This window comes from Notolepis coatsorum, assembly GCF_963971535.1.
Source record: "Notolepis coatsorum genome assembly, chromosome: 6".
Taxonomy (NCBI): domain Eukaryota; kingdom Metazoa; phylum Chordata; class Actinopteri; order Aulopiformes; family Paralepididae; genus Notolepis; species Notolepis coatsorum.
The window spans coordinates 172,777,408-172,793,360 of NC_140170.1; the positions used below are offsets into that span (position 1 = coordinate 172,777,408).

Sequence of the window (15,953 nt, forward strand, 5' to 3'; positions counted from 1 at the left end):
TTTACTCAAGTGTGTTTTTAGCCAGATACTCTGACTTTTACTTGAGTACGATTTTGAGACGGTACCCATACTTTCACTTAAGTATAATTTGTGGGTACTTTTTACACCTCTGATATACAGACAGGACTAGCTAAGGTAAGTTATACATGTAGACCTATATATATATACAGACAGGACTAGCTAAGGTAAGTTATACATGTAGACCTATATATATATACAGACAGGACTAGCTAAGGTAAGTTATACATGTAGACCTATATATATATACAGACAGGACTAGCTAAGGTAACTTATATTTATACATGTAGACCTATATATATACAGACAGGTCTAGCTAAGGTAAGTTATACTATATACTATATATACACATGTAGACCTATATATATACAGACAGGACTAGCTAAGGTAAGTTATACTTATATATACACATGTAGACTTATATACATACAGGAATAACTATGGTAATTTATAATTATATCTACACATATAGACCTACTGTATATACATACAGACAGGACTAGCCAAGGTCATTTATACTTATATATACACATGTAGACCTATATATACATATACTGTATACAGACAGGACTAGCTATGGTAATTTATACATGTAGACCTATATACATACATACATACATACATACATACATACATACATACATACATACATACATACAATTGTACATACATACATACATACATACATACATACATACATACATACATACATACATACATACATACATACATACACATGACAGACAGATATATGGTTGTTTCTAAAGCCAATCATCTTAACTCATATTATAAATAGATGTAATTTCATACATTAATGTGGACATATTATTATATGTGTTTGTCTGGATCTGTTATTTAGGCACTGGGACAAATGACACGTGTGCTTCTTGCCATTTGGCCAGAAGGGTTTCAAGTCTTCAGCTATTCAAAAGTATTACCCTTGATGATGTCACAGCGGGATTCATTAGTTTTGATTAAGCGATTGGCTGTGCGTTTTAGAGCCAGGAACACTGCTTACCTAATGTACTGCCCAGTTTGTAGATATTTATTTTTAATGTGGGGTAGCCAGACCGGGAGGAACATAATGCATTTAAAATGTGTTGTGAATTGGGCGGTTAGGTGGCCGAGCGGAGATTGCGTTCGTCACCAACCCCGGAGCTGTGAGCTGGATTCGCCTGTTCGAATCCAGCTCACAGCTCCGGGGTTGTCACCAGCTTGGCTGGCCGTCTGCACTAATACAATTGGCTGTATTAGAGGGTGGGAGAAGCTGGCGGGGTGGGTCCGGGTCGTTGTAAACAGCGACTCCTACAGTTCGGTCGGGGCACCTGCTAAGCGCGGATAGGACTTGAGGGGGATAGTGTGGTCCTTCCACACGCTACGCCCTCTCGATGAGAATCCGCGCTGCCAGGTGAAAAGAAGCGGTGATTGGCTGGACGTGTGTCGGAGGAAGCACGTGGTAGCCTCCACTCTCCCAGATGATCTGACTGTGGGGGGTAAGTGCGCAGCGACCAGGAAGGGACTGGGAATTGGCATACGACTAACATTGGGATGGGAGAAAATCGGAGGAAAATGGAGGGGGAAAAATACCAAAAAAATAAAAAAAAAAATAAAATGTGTTGTGAATTAAGATTTCAGATTTTAGACTCGTTTCCTCCAACAAAAACTGAAAACCGTTTCAGTTTCAGTTTATTTAAAAAAGGACAGTACACATTAATCAACATTTCTGTAAATGTGTCCGTTTTAGCCAGCTGGCTAATTCGCAACTGTCGTTTTTTTGGCAAGATGTTATAAGACCGACCATACACCTAGAACAGAAGCATTAAAAGTAAAACACAGTATTTACAACACAATCTAACATAATAGTAAAAGCAATAAAAAAATATACACAATGAACTGTAAAAAAAGAAAAATGTGAAAATTCCAACAGCCCAGACTCTAGACTGAGGGTTTTAAAAGTGATCACATGTTTGATTGGTTAATAACCAGGTCTTGAGTTTTTTTTTGTAAAGGTGTGGTAGGTAGCAGCACAGTGTCTTATTTCAGTTCCACAGATTGTTGAGAAGATCCCTGCTGTGTGTGTGTGTGTCCCGCAGGTGCAGGCCAGTATAGACGTGTCTGACAGGAAGCGCGCGGTCAGCTCGGTCTGCGGCTACATCGTGTTCCAGTGTGGTCGACCTGCGCCGCTGCACTCCAGAGACCTGCACTCCATGATAGTAGCTGCCTTCCACTGTCTGAGTGTCTGGTTGACTCAACACCCTGCCATGCTCAATGAAAAGGTGCTTCAACACCCGCTGATCCAACTAGTACTAGTTAATCATGACCGTAGTAGTAACCAACATCCTGACCACTAGTAGATAGCTAGTGATCTAACTAGTACTAGTTATATATAACGTGTGTGTGTGTATATAAGGTGCGGTTGTTTGTATATGTTTGAGCAGGGGAGAAGGTGTGGTTGTTTGAGCAGGAGGGAAGGTGTGGTTGTTTGAGCAGGAGGGAAGGTGTGGTTGTTTGAGCAGGAGAGAAGGTGTGGTTGTTTGAGCAGGAGGGAAGGTTGGTTGTTTGAGCAGGAGGGAAGGTGTGGTTGTTTGAGCAGTAGGGAAGGTGTGGTTGTTTGAGCAGGAGGGAAGGTGTGGTTGTTTGAGCAGGAGAGAAGGTGTGGTTGTTTGAGCAGGAGGGAAGGTGTGGTTGTTTGAGCAGGAGGGAAGGTAGGTAGGTAGGTAGGTATTTATTTAGACAACAAAACATATACAGATCATTACATCACATATTTGCTTTAGTCAAGGATAGGAACGAAAAAGCCAATGACTTATTTACATCGTTGTCCCTGGAAGTCAAGGATGCTTGATACATACACATACAACTCATTCACAATTATTACATTTGATAGCAATAATGGCACAATCATTAATTAATACAAACATGCGCATTTGTTGAGACATGTTAAACTAGCCTTGAGTCTGTGTGTCTCAGAGCACCCCGAGGGGAGGGGGGGGGGGGGGGGGGATGGAGAGAATTTTCGGACTCGACTCTGACTACAGTTGCCGTCAGCTAGGACCGGAGGGGGAGGTGCTGGGAGATGACTACCGTTGCCGTTATAGGGGGTGGGATTTTGGCGATGAGACAGTCACATTGGCACCCCTCCAGCATAGGCACCAGGCGTACACGTGGGAGGGGGGATTGGGTATAGGGATTGGGGGTGGGGGAGCCGCTTGCCATTCTTATCTCCCAGAGGGCCTTCGACTCCAGCAGCTCCCCGGTTCGACCTTGGTCCAGGAATTTGTTTTGGCTAAAATGACTGGCAACATTTATCCCAGCCACGTCACTTTAAATTTGATTTGAGTAGAGTGAAATATAACTATTGATTTGAGTGGAGTGAGTTTTAACAACTCCGTCCAAATGACTGAATGCATTAGTCCAAGTGTCTTAATCAGTTCATTTTGGTAGGTCCTGTGCGCGGTAAACAGATCCAAAATCTTCTTATTGCAGTCCAAAAGCTTTGATAATCCAAAAATGACCACGTCTTCAAGTTGGTAGCCCGATTATGATGTCCCAAGAGGCAGAGAGGGTTAGCCTTATTCTGCTTCTTGACGAAAATATGCAATCCACTGATTAGATCCATTTAGAGTTGATTTGAGTATAGTCTGGCAACCGGCATGAAGCACAGAGCATAGCAGCGGCGGGCTTCATGGAGCAGTAGAGGCGGCGGTAGGAACGGCCTTGAGGAGCCTGGGGAGAGGAGAGAAATGCGACTGTCTCTGGGAAGGGCTGGAGAGGAAGGTGTGGTTGTTTGAGCAGGAGGGAAGGTGTGGTTGTTTGAGCAGGAGAGAAGGTGTGGTTGTTTGAGCAGGAGAGAAGGTGTGGTTGTTTGAGCAGGAGAGAAGGTGTGGTTGTTTGAGCAGGAGAGAAGGTGTGGTTGTTTGACTGAGCAGGAACTCACCTAATTTTCCAAGATACTGGATACATCTGGTCCATGGGTCAATATTACTACTTTATGTCATGTATTAATCGTGTGTGTGTGTGTAGGACTGTCTGGTGGAGGTGCTGGAGATCGTGGAACTTGGGATTTCAGGAAGTAAGTCCAGACAGGAACAGGAAGTGCGTTACAAAGCAGACAAGGAGCACAGCCCCGCCTCCATGAGGGTCAAGGATGCTGCTGAGGCGACACTGGCCTGGTTAGTGTGTGTGTGTGTGTCTGTGTCTGTGTCCATGTATGTCAAAGCTATAATAATATGTAGAGACCAGATGGTTTTATCGTCTGGATTATTCCTGCTTGTTTCAGACTTTAATACGTAGCTCTTCTGAAAAAACATTTATAAAACAGAGAATCTCTCTCGCTTGTAAGATTACAGTGTTGACAGCCTCCTCGTTGATTGTTATCTCTGCATTGTGTTTGTTTGTTGTTTGTTGATGGCAATCTTACTGGCTGTAACACTGTTTCACCCCGTTGATGCACCCGGACGGAAGAATATACTGGAAACGTGGTCTCTTTATCAGCAGGATGTTTATTTCCATAAACATAACATCTCGTACAAAATGAAAAGTCTTTGATGGTGTCAGAAACTAGACTAATAGATTCTCCGTTGATCGCGTCGGTGGGTCTGTGGCCTGTCTGTTAGCCGAAACCCATCTGTTAGCCTAAGCTATCTCTGTCTACTGCCTCGTGGTCCTCCCCCTCCCCATCAGGGGGAGGAAGAGGCCGGTGTCGGTCCGTCTCGTTTGCTATCAAAACCCGTCTGTCTCTGGTACCGGAAGACTACCCACTTACCGTCTTAAAGTCTCTCCCTCTCTCGCGATGCTCTAACTATCTTCGCCCACCCCTGGTACCACCGTCTCTCTATAGAAAAGGGGGCACATGCATGCAACGACCAGGTAGGGGAGGGGGGAATTGGCATAACAACAAAAAATTGGGATGGGAGGAAAAAACACAGAAAAATCAGGAGGAGAAAAAGAGGATTCAAAAAAATTATAATAATTGCGATCGCGATGGGATCACTGGGATTATTCATTTTGGAGTACCTTCTGACTATGGTAAGGTATATTCTATGTCTATTTTACCTAACCTAAAACATGCTTTTGTGTCGATCACAGCGTCGTCTTTTACCGAACCTAAAACATGCATTTGGTAACAATGCAGCTTCTTAAAACGACCCTTGATGATTTTGTGAAGAAACATCTATATATGGTATATAATATAATAATAATGCAGGACCTCTTTAGAGACGTCTTTATTCGGCATGCAACGAGATGGGACATGCAACGGGCGGCACACACACACATCCATTGTCTTTCTCAGGGTCGCCGATGCGATTGAGCTCTGCGCTTAACCCATCCCGTCGTCCTTCCCCCCTCCAAGGGAGCAGACAGGGCGTCGGCGAGGTACCGCGCCCAGGGACCAATCCAAGTGCTCCTGCCCGTCTTCGTCAGGGACGCGACAGCGTCAGCGATCTGTTGTGCATGTTTTTCCATTCATCATCATCATTAGGTGGCTTCTTCGTTCCGAAGGTTGCCTATCACTCTCCAACCCATTCTGTCCCCACTTCTTCTCTCCAACTCCGTGACTCCGCCTCTCACTCCACTCCAATCACAGACATCGTCTACCCAGCCTCTTCTTGGTCTTCCACTTCCTCTCTTTCCATCCACCTTCCCCATCACCACCTTCTTGAACATCTCCCCGCTGGATCCTCTCAGAACATGCCCGCACAACTCCATCTTTCTCTTTTTCAACCTCTCCAGCAGCTGTCCCCCTTGCATATCCGCTCCTCATTCTTGATCTTATCCTTCCATGTTATCTTCAGCATCTTCCTCAGTGTCCACATTTCAAAAGAGTCTATCATCCTCTTTGCCTCTTCATTCAGCGTCCATGCTTCTGCTTTTCCATTGGGTTTCTCTTATCGGGGGGGGGGGGGGGAACCCTTGCGAGCACGGGGAGAACATGCAAACTCCACACAGAAAGGCCTGGGAGATACCCCACCTGGGTACCTGGCATTGCGGAAACCTGGTCCCCAAGCGGGAATCAAACCCTGGACCTTCTTGCTGTGAGGCGACAGTGTTAAACACTACACCACGTGCCGCCGTATATACCTTTGAATTGGAAATAATATGGGTTTCAGGCGGGCAACCCGAACGATTTGGGCATATGCATAAAACACGTCATATCTCGCGATCTAGAAAAAAAGACTGGATTATTTTGGAAAGGGGTGATGTTTAGCCTGGAATAGCACACAAACTAAAGTATGTAGAAATGAACTGGTTTGTCAATGTTGGACTATAAACAATGCCTGTCAAATGAGCCATACTATTGTCTCCATAGCTATAATACAGAACACACGATGGGTCCGCAAACATCGCGAAAAATTGTCAATAACGCTGACGCCATTGAGTAAAGATGGGAAAACAGCGTGACAGTCAATGAGTTAATGGAATGTTGACGTTATTTTGCTAGCTATGAGTGACCTTCTCTCTCTCTGGCTTCTTATCACGCTTCTAGCCACCACTCGTTGCTGCACAGACCCTGCTTACAAGCCTGCTTACAAGAGAAAATGTCTGTCTCTACAGTTTAACCCCTTTAGACCTAAAACGCCTGCTAATAATGCATTATATAGCCTGTATATACACACAAATATGTTTCCTGGTTTCAATGGGTTAACATACACACCCAGGGCCCGTTAAACTAATATCTATATGTTGTTATAACCATGTAAAAACCAGTGATATCTTTCACTCCCTTCCTCTCTCTCGTGCGCTCTCTTTCTCTCTCTCATGCTCTCTTCTCTTCTCTTCTCTTCTCTTCTCTTCTCTTCTCTTCTCTTCTCTTCTCTTTCTCTCTCTTTCTCTCTCTTTCTCTCTCTTTCTCTCTCTTTCTCTCTCTCTCTCTCTCTCTCTCTCTCTCTCTCTCTCTCTCTCTCTCTCTCTCTCTCTCTCTCTCTCTCTCTCTCTCTCTCTCTCCAGTATAATGCAGGTTTTGGGGGCGTTCCCATCTCCCAGTGGTCCCGCCTCTCCCTGTAGCCTTTTGAATGAGGACATTCTGGTTGGCTGTTCCAGTTTGAGTGACAGCAGCAGGAGGAAGTTCAGATATTTTGTTCTAGATAACTCAGTGATCCTGGCCATGCTGGAGCAGCCTCTGGGCAACGAACAGAGTTAGTAACAATATATACTCTACTCTACTCTACTCTACTCTACTCTACTCTACTCTACTCTACTCTACTCTGTTCTACTCTAATTTACACTACTCTACTCTTACTCTACTCTGTTCTACTCTGCTCTGTTCTACTCTACTTTACACTACTCTACTCTACTCTACTCTTACTCTACTCTTACTCTACTCTTACTCTACTCTTACTCTACTCTTACTCTACTCTACTCGTACTCTACTCTACTCTACTCTTACTCTACTCTACCTCTACTCTTACTCTACTCTTACTCTACTCTACTCTGTTCTGTTCTACTCTACTTTACACTACTCTACTCTACTCTTACTCTACTCTACTCTGTTCTACTCTTACTCTACTCTGTTCTACTCCGCTCCATTCTACTCTACTCTTACTCTACTCTTACTCTACTCTACTCGTACTCTACTCTACTCTTACTCTACTCTACTCTTACTCTACTCTTACTCTGTTCTACTCTGCTCTGTTCTACTCTACTTTACACTACTCTACTCTACTCTTACTCTACTCTACTCTACTCTACTCTGTTCTACTCTACTCTACTCTACTCTTACTCTACTCTGTTCTACTCCGCTCTGTTCTACTTTACACTACTCTACTCTACTCTACTCAACTCTACTCTACTCTTACTCTACTCTGTTCTACTCCACTCTGTTCTACTCTACTTTACACTACACTACTCTACTCTACTTTTACTCTACTCTACTCTGTTCTACTCTGCTCTGTTCTACTCTACTTTACACTACTCTACTCTACTCTGTTCTACTCCGCTCTGTTCTACTCTACTTTACACTACTCTACTCTACTCTACTCTTAATCTACTCTACTCTACTCTGCTCTGTTCTACTCTGCTCTGTTCTACTCTACTTTACTTAAGCATTACATCACACGCAGGAGTGGTTTGTGACCAATAAACCATGCCTAGGGGTGGTTGTTAGGCCCGAGGCGCAGCCGAGGGTCGTTAGACCCCCCTAGGCATGGTTTATTGGTCACAAATCACGACTGCACGTGGTGTAAAGCTTTTATACAACTGCCAGATTCATCCAACCTTATTTCTATACAATAAACACACATTAATCGAAGATTTATTGAAAAAACCATCCGCCAGAAAAAGTAGTTCCCACAACTCCATGTGGAAGCAGCTTGAAGTGCATCCAACCAAACTAACACATCCAACTGTGTATTATTGGAATGATTGAGAGAAGTTGCCTCATGTGGAAGCAGCTTGAAGTGCATCCAACCAACTAACACATCCAACTGTGTATTATTGGAATGATTGATTGAAAATTTATTAAAACGTTTTCTTTGCCCTATAGGAAAAAAACGTTTTCTTCGCCCTATTTTTTTATTTATTTCTTTTAGCCTAAACTTAACCAGTTGGAAACCAGGGGTACAGTAATAAAATTAGCAATCAACCAATCAATCAATTCAATAGACCATGCTCACTTAAAACAGCGCTGCTTCTCTCTCAGTCTGACTCCCCCGCTGTTGCAGACAGGAGTGTGTGTGTGTGTGTGCGTGTGTGTGTGTGTGTGTGTGTGTGTGTGTCACAGTGTGTGTGTGCGTGTGTGTGTGTATGTGTGTGTGTGTGTGTGTGTGTATGTGTGTGTTTGTGGGTACGCCAGCGTCGGACAGTGTGAGAGAGAACGCTGCAGTCGGAAAGTAGGAAGGAAGAAATTTAAATCAATCAATTAATCTATCAATCAATCCGCGATTTTTCTTTTGTTCTAGATTGAGTCAAGACCCATCAATTACATCATCCAACATTGTTTAAAATACTAACACATTCCCCTTGACAGAATCGCTTCATATTTAGTCGTTATGGTGCTTTCAACATAACCATTTGTTGTCCGAGATCCTGTTTTCTCCCGGAGTGAGCCGGGGAGGGTTATGTGATTTGGTTGTGGGCGGGTCCTGAGCCCAGGACCGTGGATTGTTACCAATAAAGACGTGTGAATGGCCAATCAGAATCGAGAAATTTGCATGCCGTTGTATAAACTACACTACTCTCTTGTTGTTACTCTTGTTTTCAACTTCCTCTGACAGAAGCAACACATGTCTCTCTCTCTACTGTGTGTGTGTGTGTGTGTGTGTGTGTGTGTGTGTGTGTGTGTGTGTGTGTGTGTGTGTGTGTGTGTGTGTGTGTGTGTGTGTGTGTGTAGTGCCGTGTCCATCAGTCACCATGCTAATCAGAGGGTTGTCAGGACGACACACCTGGACGCTACAACTGAGACACCAACCCAGAGAGACCGGGATGAAGGTAACACACACACACACACACACACACACACACACACACACACAAGCAACTGAACAATTCATCGAAATGTAATCCATATCACATCACATGACCTAGAGCAATATCCATATCACAACTTTTTTTTTAGTCACGACACCCTTCATGCATTTATAGGTCCCACCCTCTGGCCTCTGAAGTTGCTAATGTATTTTTTATTTGGGCCTCACAGGGTTCAAAGTACCCCGTGAGACCGACGGTTGAAAAATTACTAAATCACGTTTAGCCATTTAAAAAAAAAATCATTTGAACACAGGATAACGAAGGTTATCCTATAACCCTAGTTATATGATTAGCGTAGCTGTCTGCTTCGCACTATGGGAATACACTCAGCGCCTGTGCACGTCCAATGAAAACTTCTCACATGCACCTCCCATCTGTCCGACCACGCCCACCTCCGGCCAGCTCATAGCCCAGGTGTGGTTGGTCAGCTCCCCCTTCCGAGTCTGAATTTCAGCGAAACACAGCCAAGGGTCCTCAGGGCTGCGATTAAAAAAACAGCTACGCTAATCATATATAGGGTTATAGGATAACCTTCGTTATATTTCATTAGCTACGCTGTCTGCTTCGCACTATGGGACAACGGGCGAAGCAGGGCGCGTAGCCCTGACAAATGCACCCCCTGAGGCCCCCTTCACGACCATCAGAAAAAATGGGGTGGGGTCCGGCCCCCTTGCGCCTCCTAATGAGGAGCGGAGGGAAGGACGCTAATCATGCGCAGTGGGGCGCAGGTACCCCAAAACACACAAGGTGAGTAGATCATGCGAAAAACCACCTTCTACCTCACCATGCACCCCGCCAGCCGCCCGGCAGCGGGATGCAGAAGGGGTTCCAGCTCCAAGAGCCGCACCTTTCCTTTACGGAGGCGGGGCCTCCCGGCCATGGCCGCGAGACAGAACCCCCCCGAAGGTTCCCATGAGGACCAAAGGACCTCACCCGGATTTACGACAGCGCCTTACCCCGTTTCTGTCTCCACGTCGCGTGTTGCTCTCTCCGTAACTGGCGAGGACGGGGCCCAGGGAACCCTCCTGTTGTCCGGGATTCCCTCTGACACGCTTCCCTCGAAGATGCGCTCCGCCACGTCCAGCCTGCAATTAACCCCACCACGCCACAGCATACCGGCAGTCCTTCGACGAGGAATTGTCTGTCTGCTAGGAAAACTCCATAACGAGCATTACAGCGGCACCTCAAGCACTTCTTCCGAACGCGCCGGGGAAGTCCTGAAACAAGGACTTCGGTGGCATATCCTTACAGCTCTTTTTTTTCTTTTTTTTTGTGCTTTTGTATTAACATTTATAGACAAACAACACTTACACAATACCTACAATGACATCAACAACACAACAGTACATCCAGATGGGCCCCTTGAATTCGGCCGTGCTCAGCCTCCCAGACCTCCATGAGAGGGGACCCCCCCTCGCGCCATCGACCCCCAGAAACAGGGCTCCCCCACATTCCAAGTTTATTTATAAAGTGTGACCCAAGCTAGCACGCATGTTACAACCGGACCAACACACGACGTTTGACTAACAAAAAATTAACAAAATTACTCTTCAGAGATATTTAACATTAGCATGTTCATTTTAGCATATAAATCAGATTAGGTGCATAACCATATCATCCTCATTCTTACCTGTAAATGGGCGATATGAACGAATGAAGCATTGTTGGATGAAGGTGTTGCTGAATTTAAGTCCAAGTTCGCAAAGAATGAGCAAGGTGCAACGCGCTCCAGGTTGTATTATGGAAGTGACATCACCACATCATTCAAATAAAACAATTAACACATAACAAATGACAAATCTGCAATAAACTAAATATTGGCGGGAAGCAATACACAGCAAAAAAAATAGAGAGAGAGAAACGTACTTATGGAATGAAAAAAATTATATAAAAAAAATATTATAATAATTATATAACTTTTTTATTTTTTTTATTCTTTTTACCAATTGTTTGAAGAGCCGCACATTGACGGGCAACGAGCTGCATGCGGCTCACGAGCCGCGGGTTGGACACCCCTGATTTAGAGCAATATCCATATCACATTATGATCTCTGTCTTCTCTTTCTCTCTCTGTGTCTCTCTATCTGTGTCTCTCTCTGTCTCTCCAGCAGGTATTTGTCCCAGAAGCCCCCCGCCCAGTGGCCCAGGAGGATTGTGGGATACGGTTTAATGTCAAACACAGACCTTTCCCTGATGATGTCGACAAGATCCCCTTTGTTAAGGCTGATCTGAGTATACCAGACCTCCATGATATAGTCAACAAGGAGGTACGTACTACTACTATTACTATTACTACTAGTACTACTATTACTGATCTGAGTATACCAGACCTCCATGATATAGTCAACAAGGAGGTACGTACTACTACTATTACTATTACTACTAGTACTACTATTACTGATCTGAGTATACCAGACCTCCATGATATAGTCAACAAGGAGGTACTATTACTATTACTACTAGTACTACTATTACTATTACTGATCTGAGTATACCAGACCTCCATGATATAGTCAACAAGGAGGTACTATTACTATTACTACTAGTACTACTATTACTATTACTGATCTGAGTATACCAGACCTCCATGATATAGTCAACAAGGAGGTACTATTACTATTACTACTAGTACTACTATTACTATTATTGATCTGAGTATACCAGACCTCCATGATATAACGGAACGTAGACCAATCTCAGTCACTCTTATTGTCTGGGACCAAATTCGGTCACGCCCCATTTTGCGCGACATCCAGGCTTTTTTTACCATCAGCGTTTGGGAATTTCATGTCGACAGGTAGATGTAGTGAAATTATACTTATTTTAGAATATATATATCTAATTTCATGAGTATTCATCTATATTTAGTCATCTAAAGACTATTAGATATGAACCTATGTACCCGTAAAAGTGGGAATCTCTAGAATGTGTTTTGGGCGACGGTGTTTACGGAAGTGCGGGTAGCCTCTCAGGTTGACGTTATACTATAACTTACACAACACTTTCTGTTGTCAGTAGATGGCAGCATTGGTTTAAAATTAAAAGGTGAAAATGTAAAAACTACAAAATGAATACAATTCCCAAGACCTTTAGCACAGGTCACAGGTCACTGGGACGCGTCTATTCTTTGACGCGATCTGAACAGCGTTAAACTATTAATGGGATCGAGAATGGTCACCCAATTATCTTAACAAAAGTGCATCATTAGCATTATGTTTATTGTCTAAACGGGAACATAATGGTACAATTTAAGATTTGAATGTTATCCCGCATATAAAGGACAAATAAAACATCGTTCGTTTGTAAGAAACCTCAATGAAAACGGCGCAGGGTAAGTTATATTCGCTGTTGTTATGAAAATGTGATAGAATCCTATAAAAATGTGGACGCATTTGGTCACCGTGACGTTAGTCAACAAGGAGGTACTACCACTATTACTATTATTACTACTAGTACTACTATTATTACTAGTACTACTACTACTACTACTACTACTACTACTACTACTACTACTACTATTACTATTACTACTAGTACCACTATTACTATTACTACTACTACTACTACTACTACTACTACTAGTACTACTATTACTACTAGTACTACTATTATTAACACCAGTACTACTATCTCTCACACTCTGTCTCTCTCTCTATCTATCTATCTCTTTATCTGTCTCTCTATCTCTCTCTATCTCTCTCTATCTCTCTCTATCTCTCTCTGTCTCTGTCTCTCTGTCTCTCTCTCCCAGTTGGAGTTGCAGCATGAGCGACTGCGTGGGCTGATGGGGAGGCAGGTGGAGTACGAGGCGTGGCTGGAGAGGAGCAGTGAGGAGCGTTGGAGGAGGAGGAGGAGTCACCCTGCCCCCTGCACACCTCCTCCCCCTGCTCAGGAGTTCCAGACCGCAAGACTGTTCCTATCACACTTTGGCTTCCTGTCGCTGGAGGCTCTGAAGGTACGGCAGAGAGAGAGAGTGGAGGAGAGAGAGGGAGAGAGGGAGAGGGAGAGAGACAGATATGGTAATGATGAGGAACATCACCCTGTCATCTCTACATTCAGTCTGACTTACAACCTGAGCATCGCTGTCTTATCTGTCTAAGCTATTTCTCTGTCTGTCTAACCCAGGATCCAGGTAACAGTCGCCTCCCTCCCCACCTGGTGGCACTAGACTCCAGTGTAGCAGGTTTCACTGATGACCTCAGCTCACTAGACCTGCTGCCCTGTCGACCCTGTGACACTGCTTTCATCTTCTATATGAGAGCTGGACAGAAGACTAGCACTGAGGTCTGTCGCTCTGTCGGTCTAACCTGTCTGTCTGTCTGGCTGTCTGTCTGTCTGTCTGTCTAACCTGTCGCTCTGTCGGTCTAACCTGTCTATCTGTCTGTTTGTCTGTCTGTCGGCTTAACCTATCTGTCTGTCTGTCGGTCTAACCTGTCTGTCTAACCTGTCGGTCTGTCTGTATGTCTGTCTGTCTGTTTGTCGGTCTGTCTGTTTGTCTGTCTGTCTAACCTGTCTATCTGTCTGTTTGTCTGTCTGTCGGTCTAACCTGTCTATCTGTCTGTTTGTCTGTCTGTCGGTCTAACCTGTCTATCTGTCTGTTTGTCTGTCTGTCGGTCTAACCTGTCTATCTGTTTGTCTGTCTGTCTGTCGGTCTAACCTGTCTATCTGTCTGTTTGTCTGTCTGTCGGTCTAACTTGTCTATCTGTCTAACCTGTCTGTCTGTAGATCTTAAAGAATGTGGAGTCGTCCTCCAGTGTCCAGCCTCAGTTCCTGGAGTTCCTGTTGTCTCTGGGTTGGTCTGTGGAAGTGGGTCATCACCCTGGCTGGACAGGCAGTGTCTACAGCAGCTGGGCCATCAACAACAACAACAACAACCATCACAACAACAACCACAACAACACAGAGAACAACAACAACAACCACAACAACACCACAGAGAACAACAACAACAACAACAACAGCTATTACAGCAGCAAAGGAAGCGACCTCAGCACAGCAGGTCAGACGGACGTCTTACTGGTGTTGATATGAAAGATGCACTTTAATTTAAACCTCTGCCATGGAATGTGTTCGTGAAAAACACATTAGCTCTTTATTGCTTCTACATCACAGAGTGGCGCTGGGCTCAGGCTGAACAAGAAAACACTTCCCAAAAGTGATGTATGAAGCTCTTCCTGAATGTCCCCAAAGGGATCAATTAAGGAAGATCTTCTCTTCTCTTCTGCTCAGCCACACCCAGTGCAGCAAAATCCTTAACCCTTTCACTACCACACTACCAAAGGGTTAACCCTTTCACTGCGACGAATACAGAAGGTTAACCCTTTCACTGCCACGCGACAAAGGGTTAACCCTTTCATAACCACACTACAGAACGGAACCGTAGTGAAAGGTTAACCTTCTGTAGTGTGGTAGTGAAAGGGTTAAAAGGCTTTGATCTCATTGCTAGAGCATAGAATGTGAACGAAACAATGTTACAGTGTTACCCTACTTGAGGAAATGCCTGTTTTATTGCCGCTTTCTCTGGTCACTTAAGGATTAAGTGTCTTGCTCAAGGACACTTCGACAGGAGCCCGGAATTGAACTGGGAATCTTCTGATTACCAGACAACTGCTCTACCTCCTGAGCTACTGTCGCCCCGTCCTCCATGTTTAACTCTTTAATTGCCAAACCCGAGAGAAGTCGGGTTAACTCGCCATGTGTTGGCTGCCAGACCCGAGATATCTCGGGTTTTGGTCGTTTATTCTTTTATTCAATATTTTTATTCATTATTCATCCAGGGACCTCTGTGTTACCATAGGAAATTAGTCTGAGATCGCCAAAGTGCAATACCGGCCGCATCCTGCTAGATGGCAGTATCGAGCACCCTTTGAAACATTATATCTTACTTACCCTGTGTTACGTTCAAATCCCTCCGGGCGCAGTTTTCTGGATCAGGCGAGTCGAGCGGTTGATCGTGCAATGTTTTCATACTGATCCAGCTGATCAGTGTTTTTAGTGTTCAAAACGAATGCAGTTACTGGCAATCAAAGCATCAGAAACGACCCCCCCCCCCCCCCTCTTCATGCATTCATGATGAAACATAATACCTATTATATACATTTGCTTTGGAAATAGTAGCGTGTCCAGGCAAGAAAGGCCAACGCTTATAGTAGAATACACGTAGCGCCCTATAACTCAGCGTTTCATGAATTATCGCGGATCACTCCTAAACTATACTTATATTCACCACAGGATAACGCGCAAACGTATGCATGAAAATTTGTTCTCTTTTTTGCATCTTGGACGGAAGAAAGTCACTGTCAAATGACCATAGTATTGTCTCCATAGCTATAATATAGAATATATATATAGCTTTCCAAACATAGTCAGCACAGTGAAAATATGTAATGGAAACCTGGCACGTTAGCTACAAGGCCAAGACTAATAGCTGGCACTGAATGAGTTAAACAAGGTGCAGTTACCTGTCATGG

At 44.2% G+C, this 15,953-nt stretch overlaps 1 protein-coding gene across 1 annotated transcript in view; it reads left to right on the plus strand.

The window, feature by feature from the left end:
- LOC311229752 (ral GTPase-activating protein subunit beta-like) overlaps nt 1–15,953 on the plus strand; it is a 120,724-nt gene that overhangs the window by 88,055 nt on the left and 16,716 nt on the right. The window contains 8 exon segments of the mRNA XM_084315827.1: nt 2,112–2,294; nt 4,042–4,190; nt 6,967–7,154; nt 9,347–9,444; nt 11,592–11,750; nt 13,235–13,438; nt 13,609–13,767; nt 14,209–14,482. Coding sequence (XP_084171953.1) covers nt 2,112–2,294; nt 4,042–4,190; nt 6,967–7,154; nt 9,347–9,444; nt 11,592–11,750; nt 13,235–13,438; nt 13,609–13,767; nt 14,209–14,482 — 1,414 coding nt within the window.